The 19,146-nt window shown below is 46.2% G+C and overlaps 1 protein-coding gene and 1 non-coding gene across 2 annotated transcripts; one reads left to right on the plus strand and one right to left on the minus strand.

Annotated features, from left to right (window-relative positions):
* Positions 1-209: 209 nt before the first annotated feature.
* LOC129596452 (nucleolin-like) lies at positions 210-1,328 on the plus strand. The gene is made up of 2 exons (XM_055493727.1): positions 210-702; positions 1,207-1,328. Exons 1-2 carry the CDS (start codon positions 210-212, stop codon positions 1,326-1,328), a joined length of 615 nt encoding a protein of 204 aa, XP_055349702.1.
* An 8,627-nt stretch (positions 1,329-9,955) lies between these two features.
* LOC129596456 (U5 spliceosomal RNA) lies at positions 9,956-10,067 on the minus strand. The gene has a single exon (XR_008691431.1). It is a non-coding gene; the product is annotated as a U5 spliceosomal RNA (small nuclear RNA).
* Positions 10,068-19,146: the final 9,079 nt, after the last annotated feature.

The following is a 19,146-nucleotide window of genomic DNA, read 5'->3' on the forward strand; positions in this document are numbered from 1 at the left end:
TTTACGCTGGTAACGGAGAAGTTACGGAAACCATAACTGCGGTGATAGTAGACCCAATAACAGGAGACCCGATTCCATATGCTCCATGGGATGTATCAGACGAGAGCGCTCGAAATGCAAACCAAGCGGCCATTGAGCAGCTATGGAATCTGATACCTGAAAGTGACCGGGAAGATCCGGTAGTTCAAGCGAGCACATTGATCAGCATGATGAGACATCGAGCGGAGATCGACGAAGCGCATTTCCGACTCACAAGACGAATGGAAAACGGGTCATACAAAACGGTGTTTTATGACGCTCAGAAAAACCCTTTGTGGGAGGTCGTCTCACAGGGACAGCTGAAAGAGACAACGCATTTGGAAATTCAGCCCCCGGCACAAGAAGGCGGAGCCGGAGAGACGGAAGAGGCGCAGGGCACATCGGCAAACGTAACCAAAACTGGAGGCGCCAGACGATCGTCAAAGGAGGACGAATCAGACGAAGAAGAAGATGATGACGATTCGGCAGGGGATTCAGCCGAGGAGGACGAAGAAACGGCCGACAAGCATAAAAAGCCCTCAAAAGTCAAACCGAGGAAAGCACTTAAATTGGAAGAAGCTATGAAACGTGAAAAGGTTAAGAAAGGTGATTTTCTCAAGAAACGAAGGGAAGAAGAAGATAAGATGGAACGACAGGAACAAGAAGACAAGAAGAAAAAGAGCGGTGATGAAAGCGATAGCACAAGCACCGGGAAGAAGAAAAGGGAAGGATCAAAGAAAAGAGATGAACCAGCGTCTCATGATGTTGAAATACTGGATGAGTCAGTCGGCGAAGTTGAAGAAAGGTCATCGAAAGTCATCCAATCGGCAACATCAGAGCCATCAAAACCCAGAGGAAAGGTCATAGCAGTGAAACAAGTTGTCCCCATCGTCATCTCTGCATCCACGCCAAAAGAGCGCAAGGACAAACAGATTCGCGAAAAAGCGAAACGGGAGACGTCGCGTGAATCGGAGGCATCGGAAGTGAGCCTTCCAAGAACTTCGACGGTTAGTGCGAGGTCACATACGGATTCGAAAACGACACGATCAAGGACTACTGAACCAAGAAGTCTAGCGGAGGCTTTGGATAAAGGGAAAAAAGCAAAGAGCGAACCCGTTAGAACCAAAGGAAAGGGCAAGACAGTTACGGAAATCGATGCATTGGCGCTGGTTAATTATACTGAACCAGATGGAGAGAGCGAACTGGACTTCACCTCGGATGAAGAATTTGATGGTCCTGGTGATGATAATTTGACCACGGTCGATGAAATCATCAACGCGTATAACGGAGCTGAGAAAAATTTCACATGAATAAGAACAGCATCGGTGACATACAAATTCAAAGCGGGCCTGAAGACATATTTGAAGAAACAACGTCGTAGCTTCACTAAACGAAAGTTCGACGTCGTACTGGAATTCGCGCGGAACGCAGGAAAACTTATACAGAAGCACCCGAGTTTTTCGTATGAGGCCAAGTTGTTCAGACCAGCTAGTTCGGATAAAGCGCTGACAACGCCGAACGAAGCCGTCCCAATGCGAGTAGAAAGGGCAACCGCAGGGATGACAAGCCCGTTAGGGTCAACGAGTCACCGGATCAGCCAACACATCAACGCAGTTTGGAACGATGGAAACAGAATGATAAAAGAAATCGATACGGCAACTAAGCGTGTATTGCCGAGACTGATTAAACAGAATGTCCTTGCTACAACAAACGCCAATAAAGGACATCCAATCCGATACACGAGAGTTGGTTTGATACCACCGGAAAGACAGATCCACTGTCATATGTCTGACAGTCAGGATACGGAAAAGGTCACAGTTCCATTGAGCGGAGACCCGTCAACTCCGATATTGGATTAGATTGCACAGAAAACGGCTGAAGAAGAAGCGGCGAGGCTGAAATCACAAGCCCCGAAAGCGTCGAAGACAAAAGGACGAATGGACTCGGAATCGGGAAGTGATGACGATACTACAGTAACGGCTCCTTCTGGAACTGTGACAGAAAAAGACGAACAGTCAGAAGGTCAGAAAACATCTGGAACCGCCGCAGAAGTTCAACCGAAAGGTCACGAGACTTCGGGAGAAAAGCGGGAGAAAGAAAAGGTCATGCTCCCGATGGACAAAGCAGCGGCAGAAGCAGAAGCGGCCTCTGCGCGCCAGGTGTTTCAGAAATCATTGTTCATACCACTAAAGGAAGTCTTCGAGAAAGAGCGATCGAAGTCAGCAGGTGAAGTGGGAGGTTATGAGACTTTGCCACAAGAGGAAAAGAAGACAGCAGAACCGGAATCGGCGGGTTCATCATCAGGATCATTGGCAAAGCTGAGGATTGACGAAACAGCGACAACTGACCCAACGGATTCGGCACCCTCCCAGAAGAGTAGCGGTACGCCAAGAGAGGAGGCTACAGATTACACGCTAGGACCAGCATTGGACGTGGACAATCGTACATGGAACGAAGTCCAGGCTGCGCTTCAGATCATTCGAGAAAAAGAAATGCTTGGTACAGACCTGAAAAGACAAGTGGCAATAAATACGAACGGAAGGTCGTCACTCAACATGACTGAACGAGCCCTGAAACGAGCATATAAGGAAGGAAAGTTGGGATGTAAATACAACAAGGACAACAAGGTTGTCTACTACCTTCCGAAACAGGGTCAGGAACGAACACCCAGACTGAAAATGGAACTGGAGGCCTGGAAGATAGCCATTACAGACGTGGCTTTGGACGCCATCGGTGGTACCAATGGAGCGTCATGGAATGACCTTTCGAACTTCATGGCCGTCCATTATGAATTGGGAGAGCTGAATATTGAAAGCGATAAAGAGTGGATTAAGAATGCCGTCGAAGCCTTGATCGCAGAAAACGTGCTTCATATTAATCCAGATGGACGGGTCGACTTCAAACCGTACAAACCACCGGCGAAGGAATCCGAGTGAACGGGACAAGTGTGATATGCAGCGAGTAATGAACCCTGCATATTGCAGAAAAGCATAAAATAGTTTAAAACGAAAGGGAAAAGTGTTACGAAAGGTCAGCTGAAAGCAGTACTAGGACTAATAGAAAAGGTCACAGTAGTCAGAGAGTGCTGATAACGTGAGAAAGGTCACCACGTTACAGTGATAGAAAAGGCAGCAGGAACTAGGAAAGTCTCAGCTCAGTCGGAATAGGCGTAAAAATGATAGCAAGCCTTGATAACGGATAGGAATGGAAAGGACTAACGTGAAAAGGTTATTATGATGGATTGTTTTATAATTGCAGATTGAAGAAGAAAGATGGCACAAAAAGGTCAAGCCACTTCTAAACGTTCGGGAATGGCGGCAGACATCTATCAGTCTACGGGCTATAACTCAAAGTGTCCGGACTGTTTACGGAATAACAAAAGGGTCGATAAGAAGTTCCCATGCTACACCTGCGTTCACAAGCTGGAGGACCCACATATTGTTGCACTCGTTGGGATTTTGGAAGCCAAACGTGGGAATCTGGACGTCTTCCGCAACTTGATAAGTGCAAGGAACTATGGTAGCATCCCAGTGGAAGAGCGAATGCTGCTTGAGGATCGTTATCGGGAAGCGATCCGGAATAATGAACCTGGTTGGGATGACACCTTGGAACCGTTGAAATGCCCACAAACGGACGCGTATCGGAAGAAGTTCGAAGAAGACCAAGAGAAGATGCGAGTTCAGGAAATGGAAGATGAAATCCGCGCGAAAATTAATGCGCAAAATAAGAGAGCAAGTGAACAGGCTGCACGAGAGGCGCTGCCCAGTACGTCGAGTTCAGCCGTACCCACAACCAGCCTAAACGAAGAGGAAGCGCAGCTTACCCGTCAGTCCCTCATTATTCAAATTGAAACGATAATGAAAGACCCCGCTGCCATGCCAGACGAGGTATTAAAAGCGCTACTGCGGGAGAAAAAACGACTTCAAGACGGATTCGCCCCAGCGCCGTATATTAAGAAGGAAGTCGAAAGACAAATGAACGAATTACGTAAATCTCGCCAAACTGAGAGTGATGTGCTCCAGGCACTCAGAGGTTTTAAACGGGATGAAGGTTTCATCCGACCTCGATCACCTCCGTATAGAGAAAGGTCACGCGGACACTCCCGAGAACATGAGCGGACTTCCGAACGACGGAGAGAAAGGTCACGCGAACACTCTCGTGAAAGGACACGCGACTACCACAGCGAAAGGTCACGCAAACATTCCCGCGACCGAGATTACCGTGGCGGAAGAGGATGGGTGCGCCGCGGAGATGAAATAACAGAAATGTATATCCAGCGAAAGATCGACACGGCAAAGATTCTGGCAGCGACGAGGGAACGCGAAGAGAAACGGCGTGCGGAGACTTTTCGTACAGAGCCTGAAAAGCAAGGGCATCAGGTGCCGTTGGGAGTGGCGTTCTGTAACCGCAATGTCAGAATGTCAACACCCGAAAGGTCATGGGACAAAAGACGCGAACAAACGCGGAATCGAACACCCGACCCACACGATAAAAGATGGCAACAGAGAGCCGCATTTTATGCGACCTTTGACTCGGGCGCAAGCAAAAGGTCATCAAGCGCAGAGCGGGAAGATTCACCCCCGAAATATCAGCGAATGGAGTCAACAGTCCATGTGGTGGATCCAATTGGAAGCGCCGTTCAAGAAGACGACTTGATGGAAGGGACCAGTTCGGTTGCGGAAGCGTCTCAAGAAAGCGTAACCCATCGACAAAATGTGATTCTTGATAGCGACCTCCAACCGGCTACACCGGCGAGTGATGAGCCGTCGCAGCCTGAGTCAGGAGAGCGACGTGAACTAGAAGGTCAACGTGAACCGGATAATCGTCGCGACACGGATCGACGAACAACTTCTCGATTCAACAACCGACGTCCAGAATGTATTGATATGGAATACAATACGACTGATATCGATGAGCAAACGGTCGAAATTTGCCGATACTTTGGAATTGAATCGGATTCGGTGGAAGCTAACAAAATTGGCACAATTCTGAGACAGCTGAGCCAATTCTTACTTGATTTGGGCTATGCGGCTGATATCAGAGAAGGGTTACGTGAAGGAACTTTTCGTCGACTGTATATTCCCCGCGACTCAGTCAGGGATTGTTATCTTCCTATTCGACGGAACGGGTTACACAGCTTAGTGGACTTGAACTTATTGGATGTGCCACTAGACACAACCGACCCAATCGGGATGACCCAGTTCTACTACGCAGATTATCCCGAACGACAAGAATATGTAGCTCAGTTTGTTTTGCGACATGTGAACCCGGCTTTCAAGTTGCTCGCAGCCAGGGCATCAGTAGGACTGCAGGTGGATCCTAAAGATTATGCCGCAAAATGGATGGGGCAGAAGGTATTCGCTGCACGACTGGCACACTATAAGACACAGAACCAGTTGGTATCCAATACCATGAGAGACGATATCCCACCATTTTTCCGAGCTCATGTCGCTAAATTGGGGCAACCAATGGAACATATCAGCATAGCGCATACAGCTCGAAAGGCGCTGAAAAAGTGTAAGACACGAATGGAAAAGGGCAACTTGACACAGCGTCATGCCTCCCAAGTTGAAGAAAGGATTAATAAGATCAAAGATTCCCTGGGCAGTGACTATGTCGAACCAGTGGACGGAGTTGAAACGTACATCGATGAATTCCTGGTGAAGAAAAGCGACCGACGTCCGGAACGCGCCCCTAATCAGATGGGACGACGCAGTATACGGAACCAGCAGCTTCGGGATAATCTCGCTGATGTGCAACGTCGATTAGCTAACGACCCCGATAACCGAAGATTGCGGCTGGAAGAAAATGACGCACGCCATCAACTCGAAAGGGTTAAGCGAAGTCGTCAAGGGAAAGGTCGTGGCCAGCGCGAAGTTGACCCGTCAAAGGTCATGGAAGTCGACCCCACGGAACCAGTTGACCGAATATCTGATCGAAACCAACCGGAAAGTGCTAAGAAACGCCCGCCAAGAGATGGCGAGGGCGATTCAAATGAAATGGAATAGTGCTGATCGTTAGGATCACACTATTAAAAGGACGTTTACGGCATTTTGTCGGTACGTCACAAAGATGAACATGGTGTTGTATAAAAGGGCGTGACATGTGACATGTTAGCACTAACTGTATTCGTGTATTTGTTGTTTGCAAGCGTTTATAGCACAGAATTGCCTAAAGAAATCATGTGGAATATCTATTGGGGTTGAAATTGATTCGGTCTATAGAGCCGGCCCCAAGGGAGTTGCTACGGCAGTTAGCCGGCCCTCCTCTCTAAGCGACTCAGTGTTATAAATGCACAAGAGAAACTACGGTATTAAATCAAGCCGGATCTCTTGAAGACGAAAGTGGGCCACAAGCGGCGAAAAAGAGAAAGACAACAGGTGGAATTTGATGAGGTTAACTTAATGCGGCAACCAGCCGGCCTCATTAGAGTTGTTACGGTAAATCGTGCCGGCACTCTTTTTAAGCGATTCAGTGTAAAAATTAAAACGAGAAAAACTACGGTAACCAAGCCGGATTTCTCGTAGTAATGTTAGCCACAAGCGGCGAACAAGAGTAAAAGAATAAATGTGGAAATTTCATGGGGTAAACTCAATGCGGTAACTAGCCGGCCCCATCAGAGATGCTACGGTAAACTCGCCGGCACTCTGGCCGCTCGAGGCATGTTGAAGTTGGATGTGCGACGCAAAGGTCACATCAAGTCTTAACCAGGGAGGCAAGCAAAGAAGTGCTTGAAAGCCGCAGAAAATTGGCTAAGTCCCTCCATGACCTTTAACGGAAATTTGAAGAGAAGTCGGATGACCTTTGGGATCAATTGACTAACAGAGTCACCGTAATGGAATAGAAGTCGCATGACCTTTGGGACCATTAACCCGAAATGAGTCGCACATCTCAACGGATCATCTCAACAAAGGATGACCTTTACCAGGGAGGAAGCGAACTACGCTTGTCTACATGACGTTCCTCCATGACCTTTATGGATCTCATTTGAAGTCGTACAATTGATACGCACCTTATTCCAAAGATGAAGCAGTATTCCTAAGTCGTACTTGATACGCACCTGATTCTCAAGCGGATTGTGATGAAGTCGCATTACGGATGCGCAGGATTGCTCAACAGAGCGGAATGGGCCAATGTGCGGAAAACGGTAGACAGGACCTGTGACCTTTACGAGTCAGAAATGAAGGATCCTAGTCTACATTCGATTAAAAACTTTTGTTGATCTGTTTAACTGTTGATCGGTTTTTGATAGTATTTTTATAATTGGATCTCTTTATTCACATCGTATTAAATGAAATTGTGCCTTTATGGAATTGATGTGATAAAATGGAATAAGAGAATTTGATGTTTTTGAGCACGCACAGACACTGGCGACCGTCGTCTTCTCGTGGATTCGGGAGTGTGTCCAGCCTCACAGGAGCTCGGCATCCCCCCAGAGGCATGTGAGACCGGGATCACTAGCGTTCACGTCAGCGGCGCTACGCCTGTGGCGCTACGCCTTTGGATTACGTGTCTGTGTTGTGTCTCGCCTCTGATTGGCTTACGTTTTGTTAGTGGGCGCGGCATAGCACGTGCTGCACAGTGATACACACTGTTGAACGGGCTCCACGCTTTACGATCGAGCTGCGCCGATCATTATTGATTTTTCGATTGTCGGAATTTTCAATATTATTAAAAGTCAGCTATTAGCGGTGCGACGTTTCGTGTTTCCGCGTAGTTCGCTATACTTATCGCATAGCTCACTCCACGGGATAGATTCCGTTTCTGTTTCCGTCTCTGGATCCATTCTGGATCTAGCATTAGAGTACCTTGCATGATCTAGCCAGGAATACAATTATGAAAACTGTTACCATCCGGTCCATACTTCCAGTCTGCCGCTTCCGACCTCTCTTGAACGGTATCACTACTCGGAGCGAGCGGGCGTTCGCAGCTCAAGAACGCCTGAAACCGGCCAACGTCCTGGTGCCGACTATCAGCAGTTTATTTTCTATGCAAAATCTAAGTCATGAATTACGATGGTATGTATGCAAATTCTCCTGTAAGTGCAAACATAACGTAACAGCCTCGAAAATATAAGTTTGGTCGGAATAATTCTTCAAGTTCAGAGTGGTGTGCGGCTGCAATGATGATCGTATTGAAATAACTGGACGTATGTATGTTTCTCTTTCTCCGCATCATCCTGATAGCAAAATGCTGACTTATGACGGCTTTTTACTGTGGAGGTCTGGCTGCACCTGGGTCCTAAGAAAAATTAAGATAATTTCCTGTGTTGCTTTTTCCGAGGAGTATGCGGTCTGTCCTGTAATATACCGGCAAGGACTCTTCAGTACGACTAGGAAAGTGGTCGCAAAACAGCGACAGCGTTGTGATGCATCTCACGTATGAATGATTGTTTATTCGTCGGATAACTGATGATCATGCAATCAGTCTAAATCGACTCATATAAGCCGTTTGACAAGAACAGAAATTTGGTAAGCATGAACTCAGCGGAAAATAGGAAAACAGGATACGGTTCCGTATCAGCACGCGGCGCTAACTCAATGCATCTTACATTTCAAACGCTCCAAGGCATTATTTCTGAACGTACGATTTCTACTTGTCGCATATGAAGTCTAACGCACAGACACAGTTCCATCATCGGTGCACTGTGAAAGAAATCTCACACTGTCCTTTTTTTGCATTCGCACGTCCTCGTGCGTGCAGAAAAAACACCACTGTCTTCCTGTTTCTCGTTTTCGCTTTCTTTCATCCATGTGAGAAGAAAGGGGCACGTTTAGGCGTTTCGAGATTCTCGAGAAGATCCATCGTTCATATCAATATGGCGTTGTTTCCTTGGGGATATATTGGCATATTGATTCTTGTTATTTCGCGGATTAAATCGGATAAGTGTTTTTCGTCGGTGGCATAATATCGCTCATTTTCTTTTCATTATTCTTTTTGGCTTATGGGTGGATTTCTTTTCCACGGAGCATGTTTACAACGTGTGTAGTATTTCATGCATTTTACTTTATTGTACGGATATTAAAACAAACCACATGGCCACTATTACTTTTCGTACATGACAATGCTCAAACCAACATAAGTGAAAACAACTGACAATTAAGATGATTTACGATATTCGCGAACCTAGCAAACACAGAGGCCGACAAAAAAAACTACAGACGCAAGCAGCCAGAATCCACAGGTGCCACACCAATGAGCTCGCTGGTTAAGGGCCAAACGCAGAGCGTTGTAAGGGCAAGCCCCCAGATTGCTTCGGGCATAACACCAGAAAAATCCGACCGCAAACGTCCGCGCTTCCTCCATCCGTCTCCAGAGCCTGGGAGATCCACGTTCGCTCCACGATACCCCAATGACATGAACCACGAAATGAAACGATCCAACGCGCAGTGAGTGTGAGTTCCAGAAGTAAGCAGACTCCGCAGCACAGATCCACGTTCTTCGGCCGCATTTACCATAAAAGCAGGATTTAGGGGTTTACCGATTGCCGCGCTGACGAGATTACTGGTTAAAAGGGCCAAACGCGAAGCGTTATAAGGGCAAGCCCCCAGATCACTCGAAGCAAAACATTCAGACGCCCCAGAATGTCCCACCTCACGGCGCATGCAATCGCTCCCGCAGCAGAGGCTCCAGCGTCCTGACGACTCCATTAAACCGACAAGAATGGGTTCCGACGTACGTCTCGGGCAGTATGAAGTCGAGTAAGGAACAGAGGGAATAAAAGTCACCGAAAGATGCTGCGAGAACCGAGGGCAGTTCGTACACTGGAGATTATCTGCAGTTCCTCTGAACAACTTGTCCCTGCCAATCTGGTTCGAACCAGAAATGGCAGGGCTCACTATTTATTCCCAAAAATTCCCAAGAAGAAATCGGAAAACACAAAAGGCAAAAGGGATACTCTAGACGAAGTTGTCTAGAGAAGTTAAAAACCTGTCTGTACCTCTGTCTAGAGAAGCCAAAAATTTAATACGGCTCATAGCGGCTCCTCCACACGGTTTTCTTTAGTAAAAGGCGAAAGAAAATCACGATATGTGGAGAAGCCAGAGCATGAGCATAAGTAGCGCAAACGAACGACGAAATGGAAACCGCAGTGTCATAGAGAACGGGCCCTTGACTCAGTCCTCGCACTGAGAAATATGACGAAATCTCAATAGATACCTTATCAAAGGCAACGGATGTACGAAAACTTAAGCATAAAAAAGGTAACAATAATGAGTTTAATGACAGACAAATCAAAATCCCTTTATTGTTGCCACTGTCTTCCTACCGCAATCCGTTCATCGGACGGAAACTGGGGAGGTGCGCACGTAATCTATCAATCTTGATATCGATATCGCATGTAGTAATTGTTTCTTTCCTAACAGGTAAGTGCGAGAGGTCCGTTACTGGTAGTCTCAGGTCATCAGGGGCACTGAAACGGCCGTTCACACGAATGGTCACTACGGCATTTTTTACGTATATACACAAGCGGTTAATTTGCCAATGCTTAGCTGCTTGATTCATGAGTTAAGGATGAAGGATTTGCGCTTTATTGTTCAGTATGTTGGTTCCGCTGCTTGCCCCGTTTAATCCTCTAAAGGTTAATCCAATTCTCCGTAATGGTAACCGTACTTGTTGAGGTCAGGAAGGCGTGCGGATCGTGCAATAGGAAATACTGCGTTATTCCAATCGTACTTAACATAAACCGCAGCTGTAGCTACCTAAGTTAGTATTTTTTTCGTCAATGACTGGTGTATAAAGGTCAAGATCTTCTGTAAAATGACCTCCTGGTTCGGCGCTTAACTGAACAGATACCGTTAAGGCACCATCATCTTGGTCAATATCCAGGTTTACTGGCATCGATTCTTGTTCGGCAATGGTAAGCGCCTTGGAAGCCGTTTGGTGATTACATCGATGATGTGGAAATCTACTGCAGCTTTAAGAAAAACTTATTCCAACTGATAAACTGCAGATTTGACTTCTACTACTTCCTAAATCAATGTCTCGGTCTCATCCGGCCAATTCGACTGGACAATTTGTGATAGTCTATCCGGCATTGGGTACAGCAATAGCAAAGTGGGATGTCCAAAGCGCCTTCTGGCAGGTCCCTCTGGATCAGAACAGCAAGGCCATTACAGGCTGCAATGGCAAACCGAAATCAAATACTAAAATGCGTTTAATAACCAAACAACCACAACAACCGACAAAAGAAAAAAAACATACATAAATGAAGGAATTGAAAAAGGCTCTAAGGGCAAAACATAAACAAGGAGCGTACGAGTACGTACGTACTCCTGACTTTACACCTTCCTCAGGAAAAAATTTAATTAATTAAAATTTAAAAAAAAATCGATCAGCTTTGTGTATATTGTAGGAGGCAGAATCGTCATTCACCCCATGTGTACAGGACGGAACACATGCATTAATCAACGAGACCTAAGCTACCCGAAGAGATACCTCATTATAATTACAGAGAAGCGCTGGCAAAGCCGTTTATTCAGCACCTTATCGAACAGCTGAAAGTTCGTTTTAGAATGCGTTTTTAAGTGTTGTCCAGGTTGACATACTTAATTCCGAGTTTCATGATGCGTGACCCAGCGCGTATTCCTAGCCATCTTGATTTTCAAGCGGCTCTACAGGCGTATGATGCGGATTTACCGCTAAACCCGTTTTTTTTAGGATACGCATTTTCGGTTTTGTGAAAACATAAATTCCCATGAAGTTTAACTCTCTCTTTCTGGGCAAGATTCGGCAACGAAATTGCAGAACGGCACAGTACACTGAGTGCAGCATGTCGTTCAACCACTTTTTGTAAATCGTTATCAAGATGTCTCCGTAGACTGATGCCGGATCTAAACGTGGAATTTCCTCGTCCGTTGGAGTTTCTCCAACTTCCCGTGCAATATGTGCAGTCACACCGCAGATATTCCGTCTAACTTAAACGGAGTCCGACGGTGGTTGCGGTTATCAGGTGCGCTGCTCATTATAAAGCAAAATTTTCGCTAATTTTCAAAGCAAAAATCCGCGACAATATTTAGAGTATCTCAGTGAATGAATAAGTTCTAAGTTAAAGGAAGAAGCACTGCAAGCAGCTGGAGATTTTACATACTCTCGCCAAACAATGCAGAAAGTGTCCGATGAATTTGTGATTCCGATGACGGAAAAGACCATGAAGTTGATACCGCATGTTGGGAAACGAAAATTCAAAAGCAGGCAAAAATCATGGTGCCAATTGTCCAGGAGATAACCTTGCTCGACCTCCCAGGTCTCCCCGAAGTGGTTGTTGAATTTTTCTCAGTTATGACCCATCCTAGAGCGAATGAACTGGGCAAGTACCCTATTGTTTCCGGCAACGCGATATCAGTTGTAATTGTTACTAGTTATATCAGCGATGGCGTTCCATTGGTGATGTTTAAAGCTTTTGGCAATTTGTCAGGCTTCCCGGCTTCGAGATCCCATGTGTACTGCGTAATGTGGATAGTATTTAGGGACGAGGTGTAAAGGCCGGCATAAACAAACCATACATCTACTTTGGAAGTTCAGGAAGTGGATTTGCCATGCATTACGTAGGCGCCATGATAAATTCTGTCAATTGGCTGTTCACTCATGAGAGCAAGGAAAGGTTTGGATGTTTGTGGAACTCGAACACAGCCCTCAAACGCAAGCGCTGATTTGGAGTAAGGAAATTAACTTTTTTTAAACATCGAATTGGGAATAAAATTTTTCATTGATAATGCAGAACTCTACAATCAGCTTAAAAAACTTTTCCCAGAGGAATACCGCGACCTTGAAGTATGCAAGGATATTTGCAACTATTTTCACAAAATCGCCTTTCCTTTACTTCAGTACTGCGCGCGCACGGTATCCTAGTGAAGTGTGCCGTGCAAGAGGCTCGTGAATTTATCCGTGTATCGGTCGGCTGCATACACTAGGCCCTGGGGAGGGAATGTCGGGCCTAATGAAGCGATTGCCATTAGTTTTGGTGATGAAGGAATACGAAGGGAGGAAATTCTAGACAAGCCAAGCACCTACCGGCAGTGTAAAGACGATCCTGAAGAATCCGAAAAAGAACATTCGTCATCTATGGGCATACCATTAGAGCAGGTAGAACAACCTGCCGCGTATTGTGCTGCTCTAGATGAAGCTGCGCGAATGTGTGGTATCCCCCCCCCCCCGAAATCCAGCTAACCAGCAAATCTGTCAAATTACCCGGCCTTGTGCAAGTAAAGCCTAATGGTTTCGTGACTAATGGTTTTTATGGAGGGATTGCGTTACGGGCCTTCTGTGTTGGGAAACGTCGGATCTCATTATCGCATCTGGTCTACGGAGCGGGTGTGGGTTTAGCAGACGTCCGACTCGTCGATATAAGTGACATAAAACTACTGCCAACAGAATCGCCACGCAGCTGAGGACTCAGAAAGCGACTCCCGATACCATGGACTGGGCGGTTACTGGATTTTTGGATGTCCTGGTGCCGCAAATTGGGAAGAAGCTGAAAATTCAATATCGGAATCCGATGCAAAAGTTATTATCGTTAATGGTAACTAGGTATAGAAAATTTTCAATTTTGATTTTATATTCGATCTCTCTTTCATTCAAAGGTGTGATTGATGCGGCAGAGACGTTACGCTGGGCAGGAATTGATGTGCTTCTGTACATGAATCTACCGCCCACGTTCAAAGACCATGTGATCCGTAACGCGTACGAAGAAGCATCCCGTGAAGATTTGCCCCAGTCCGGGCGAAAGCTATTCTCCGATGTCAGAATGCTAACTGAGCTGCGAGTGCGACAAAATGCTGATTTTCAAAAAATTCCACGGCACATCGAAATTCCATCTAGCACAGACCAAGCGATGGATGAGCCCCGAGTACTCTCAGATTTTGACGATCTAAAACATGTAAAAAACCTGAAGAAAAACGACAACAAAAATCAAGTTTTTCAGCCATTCAGTTTAGCCAACAAATCGAGAAATGTTGATTTTGTTATCGACCAGGTGGCCATCCTATATCCCTCCCTTGACCATTTGCGGCAACGGGAAAACGATGTGCACGATGAAAACTTAAAAAAGATTTGGTCACGTCAACGTCGATCGCTAAAAAAAATTATGGAATTATGTATGTTCCCATTGGACCTAAAAGTTCTGTTCCTCAAATTTTAAGAGCAAATACAGCATCGTGATCCAGCAGCGATTGAAGACCCGCAACAAGGGACCAGACTGTTGGGGAAATTTTTTGGGTGCTCATGGGTTCTGGCGCAGGGGACGAGACTGAAGGCTCGCACGCCGATACGGAAGATTTCAGGTTTCGGTCACTCGCTAAAGCGCGCGGTGATCGCTTTGCGGAAAGCGAGGATGAATCAAGCTGCAGCCAGTCTTCCACATTCACTCCATAGTTCGCCATTCTCCCTCTAAAACTCAGTGTTAAGGGGAAAGTCGAAGACGTCAGGGGTTCCAAGGGAGATTTTTCTGATGTGAAGAACAACAAACATGATTTTGGCCCAATGCTTGCAGGATGTGCGACCGTTCACGTGGTTTATCTCCTTAGGTTAACTGTTTTTTTTGCAAGTGCAGGTTATGAGCGAGTGCAACAGTTTGGCGTACCACACCTTCGTTGCTCAGCGTAGGGTAGCACCGCAACCTAACGAGACAGTAGCTTCAAGCAGCGTCCAGATAATGGTGAGCCAAATCTTCTACAGCGCGTTTATGAAGCACTTTAGCGTCACTGAACCGTAAGCGCAGAGAGGTGCATAACTGTCTTTATCGCGCGTTGTCTGTTGCTTTGACCGGCAAAACGGATTTGAAATTCCACAATAATTGGGGATTGCTGTGCTTGTTGGCAGAAACCATAAGAAAAGGGCAATTGCAGGATGGAATTGAATTTTCGGGCGTTACTTCTATTTTGCCCTCCACGTTGCCGCCGACCCACACGGCTCAGTTCAGCTCCAGTTTCGCTAGGGTCCCTTTACGTCATCGCTACTATGCTGTCTCGTACTTAGTGTTCACGATTCGTCAGCAGGGACAACCAACAGGAACAATCCAGAGCAGTGGAGTGAAGATCGTACTGATGAAAAGCTATAGTTTTCAACTATTTGCTGGTAGTTATAACACAAATAGGTGTTCGTTACAGTTGGCATATTCATTGCGTTATCTAACCAAAGAAATTCATGGAAATGTAGGATTCCCCTTTGCTGATCCCATAACGACAGCTATAGTCTGTTATATCAAGCAAAGGATTCAACAGGTGTTTGAGAATTAACCTAATTTTTTTCTGATTAAACCATGCCTCGAAATATGTGTGCTTTTCCAATTATTGGCGTCTACAGCTTACTGAGAGAACTCTTAGATTTTGCCCCTTCGTCAATCCACCCGGTGGCATAAAACGCAGCTAGTACCAGTGCAAGTCAGCAGCGCTTAAGATTATGAATACCGTTCGCATTCCTAACTGTTCCACCATTGCCGTTATTTCCTCTTTTTTAGCAAAACCCGAATTGTGGGGTGTCCCAAATCGCTGCGCCTATAAACATGATGCTTTTAACCAATGCAACCTTGTCCTTATTGTACAATTCTGCAAGCTCCTGTATCGTCAACGGGTCGCTCCGGTCTGATTTTAGTTTTACGTAAAACTGCACTTGTTTAATTGCGCTCCACCTGGTGCAACTGTTGTGTGCAAAATACCGGAATCTTGTATCAGTGGCGAAACGACTATGTCCAACGTTTAAACGTTTGAATATGTTTGAATTTAACAGAATCTAGGCAGCCCAATCCGGCCACCTTCTGCCGCCTGGTCGTTAAACTGTTAGGGGATTTCCTCTTACTTTTTCTCTTAATTTACATCGACGACTTTTTCGTTTTTTCCAAAACTTTCGACGAGCATTTACGGCATTTGTCCTTAATTTTTCAACGCCTTCGAGAGGCTGGACTCATTTTAAAACCTCAGAAAAATGCTTTTTTAGCCAATCTTAGATTAAATTTCTCGGGCACACTGTCACAGCGGATGGTTTATCTGTCGATGCGGCAAAGATCGACGCAGTAAAGAACATGACCCCGCCCGAAAATGTTAAGTCGTTACGTTCATTTTTAGGATTTTTAAATTATTTCCGCAGATTTATTCCCAACTTTGCTGATCTCGCGGAAGAATTAATTGTTCTAACAAAAAAATATGCGCGTTTCACCTGGTCAGATAAACAATAGCAGTCTTTTCAGCAATTGAAATCTGCGCTTGTTAATGCACCAATTCTGTCACACTTCGATCCATCGGTACCTATCGAAATACATACAGACGCCTCTCAGGTTGGAGTGAGCGCCGTTCTCATTCAGGTTCGTGATGGTGAAGAAAAACATATAGCGTATACTTCAAAAACTCTATCTGCAACGCAACGCCGATATGCCGCAACGCTACTAGAATTTTACGCAACAATTTTTGCAGTTCAAAAATTTAAATTTTACATTCTCCCAGGGTTTCGATTTAAAATTGTGACAGACCGCGCTGCACTTAAATCTCTCCTAACAGCGAAAAACCCACCGGACCGGTTATTCTGGTGGATACTCAGGGTGCAGCCCTATGATTTCGAAGTCGTTTATCGCCCTGGCGTGCAAAATGTTTTAGCTGATACATTATCGAGGTTTCCTATCCAGTCAGCTGCCGAACCAGTCAATTGCGGTTTTGCCGCACCCCTCTTTTTCGCTTTCAAAATCGACAAATCAAAACTGCAAAAAGACGACGCTTTCTGCAAACCTATTATCGCTTCTTTGAAAAACAACGATGACAAAATACAAAAGAATCGAATTTTATTTTACACGTTAATTCAAGACACCTTGTATCGAAAGGTCACACGTGACGGTAGACCGGAAGTGTTATTAGTCGTTCCAAAATCAATATGGCCAGATGTCTTGCGCGAGGCGCACGATGCCATCCTTGCCGGCCATTTAGGTATCAATCGTACCTATGGCCGAATTCGTGATCGATACTACTATCCTGGCGCCCTTGGGGCGGTCGCCAGGTACGTTTCTTCTTGAGATCAGTGTCAACGACGGAAAGTTCCACCCTTTAAACCGGGAGGATTCCTACAGCCTCTAAAAGTTTTCGGTCCATTCATCCGTCTACATATGGACTATTGCGGTCCATTTGTGCTCAATAAAAATCGAAAAAAAATATATCCTACTCGCAATTTGCCCAATCACAAAATATGTAGTAGCAAAAGCCGTCCGCCACGCGGACGCTGCCACTACAGCTGCATTCATCGTCGAAAACGTCGTTTTGGTGCACGGCCTGTTCAAAGAGCTTCTTACAGATAGAGGCACTCACTTCAGAAGTTCGGCAGTAGCAGAAATTCTGAAATTTCTCGATGTGAAGCATCTCCTCACTTCGCCGTATTATCCAGCCTGCGACGGCCAAGCTGAACGTGCTTTCAAGTCCTTCGTAACCATAATGTCTCATTACGTCACAACTGATCAACGTAACTGGGACCAGATTGTTCTCTATGTCGTCTTCATAATGAATACTTTTTGTTCAGAAACAACCGGGCATGTCCCGTTCGAATTATTGCACGGGCGACCAGTGGTTTCTCCACTGGATATCGCTCTCTCATTTAAGGGATTCGAAGAGATCGACACGCATTCAGAAATACTTGCAAACGATAACTAACTGGCTGCACTGCGCACGGGAGATTGTGTATCAAACGCTCGTTGATTCGCGCGATAAACATGCACCCAGGCATGACCAGAACCGCTCGCACGGTTATCCCTTTGCTCCAGGAGATGTAGTTCTCGAGTGGAGACCAATTTCAGGAGAAGGACTCACTACAAAATTATAAAAAAATGGATCGGTCCTTTTGTTGTAATCGAGCGTTCAAGTACTCTAAATTACAAAATATCAGAAGTCGGCAAGCCACAGACGGCATACATAGTCCATGTCGAACGACTTAAGCCGTATAATACGCGAGACGCAGAACGGGCCATTCTGTTAGTCTTACCGATTGCATAGGTTCCGACTACAGCGCAAGCACGGCCGAGCAGAGTGATACGACCGATGCCGACTATGACCCGTCTAATGAATCACCCGATTACGCTAGCATAGTACAAACTACTAGTCCTGTCTTACGACGTTCTAAACGCCCTCGCAAGAAGCCGGAGCGCTTTGTGGGCAGTGTGCTTTCGGTCTTACAGGACAAAGAACAGACACGTAAAACAATGACGCTTACTACCGGAAAAACAGGTAAGTACTCATGGCTGCCTATCCTCTTTTGCATGGTTTCCTGTTTTGCGCTAACCAGCGCATTAAGCGCAAGTGTGCGACTGTACGCGCTGCACCAGTTGGCGCCGTTGAGTTAGGCAGGCGCACGAGCTGTGGCAAACGGGCTATTGATTCACGGTGATATAATCGTGGATGATGTCCGCAGTTGGACTGGAATCGTCCGGTACGGATCCGGTATCGTGAGTCTAAAATTGTACCCTCTGTCCTATCTGTCCACAAGAAGCCATATCAAGTTCAACTATAACTGTATGGAGCGGAAAAACTGTTAGTTTGGATAAATATCTTCATAGTTATATTTAAAGGTAGATTGCAGGAATATCGTCCTTATCGCCCAGGCACAGCCGTCTCGGCATCCCGTCCTCTGTCGCGCGCTCCGCCCTGTCTGCCAATCACGCTATCTCTCCTTCACGCTGCCGCCGTGCTCCCGCGGGCGAGCCTCCGCCCGTATTTCGAGTAGGTGATGGAGCTTTGGCAGATCGGACATCCAGGAGTGTGGCAGCTCGGAGGCTGTGCTAAATATCTGTGGCGATAGCCGGATCCGGCGAGTATTTCTTTGCACTGACCGCGCGTTCAAGACGCTCATCGGTGTGATATTCCCGACCATCAACAACCTGTCCGTCGCCGTCTGGTCACATGCCGAGGCCCCAATGTAGACGGTGTTTAAGGGAATCGGAGAAGGGATTCCGTTCTCACGCCGGCTGCTGGAGCATTTCAATTACATGGCCGCCCGTCGTGAATGTTTGGGGAAGCCCATTCCCGGCACGCGTCGCAAGCATGGCCGTGCCCTCCAATTAGCGGTTCTGCCCTTTCATTTGGCCAGATTTCACAGCACTTATCCTCATCAAATTAAAACGGCAACACAATCTGGGCGTCTCGGTGGTGCGTGTGTCGGTGGAGG

The sequence above is a fragment of the Paramacrobiotus metropolitanus genome, unplaced genomic scaffold, assembly GCF_019649055.1.
Source record: "Paramacrobiotus metropolitanus isolate TYO unplaced genomic scaffold, Prichtersi_v1.0 Parri_scaffold0000090, whole genome shotgun sequence".
Taxonomy (NCBI): domain Eukaryota; kingdom Metazoa; phylum Tardigrada; class Eutardigrada; order Parachela; family Macrobiotidae; genus Paramacrobiotus; species Paramacrobiotus metropolitanus.

Coding starts and splice junctions, on each gene's coding strand:
- LOC129596452 (XM_055493727.1), top strand. CDS start 210: ATGAGACATCGAGCGGAGATCGACGAAGCGCATTTCCGACTCACAAGA. Junction 703..1,206: donor AGACAAGAAGAAAAAGAGCG/GTGATGAAAGCG, acceptor ATACTGAACCAG/ATGGAGAGAGCGAACTGGAC.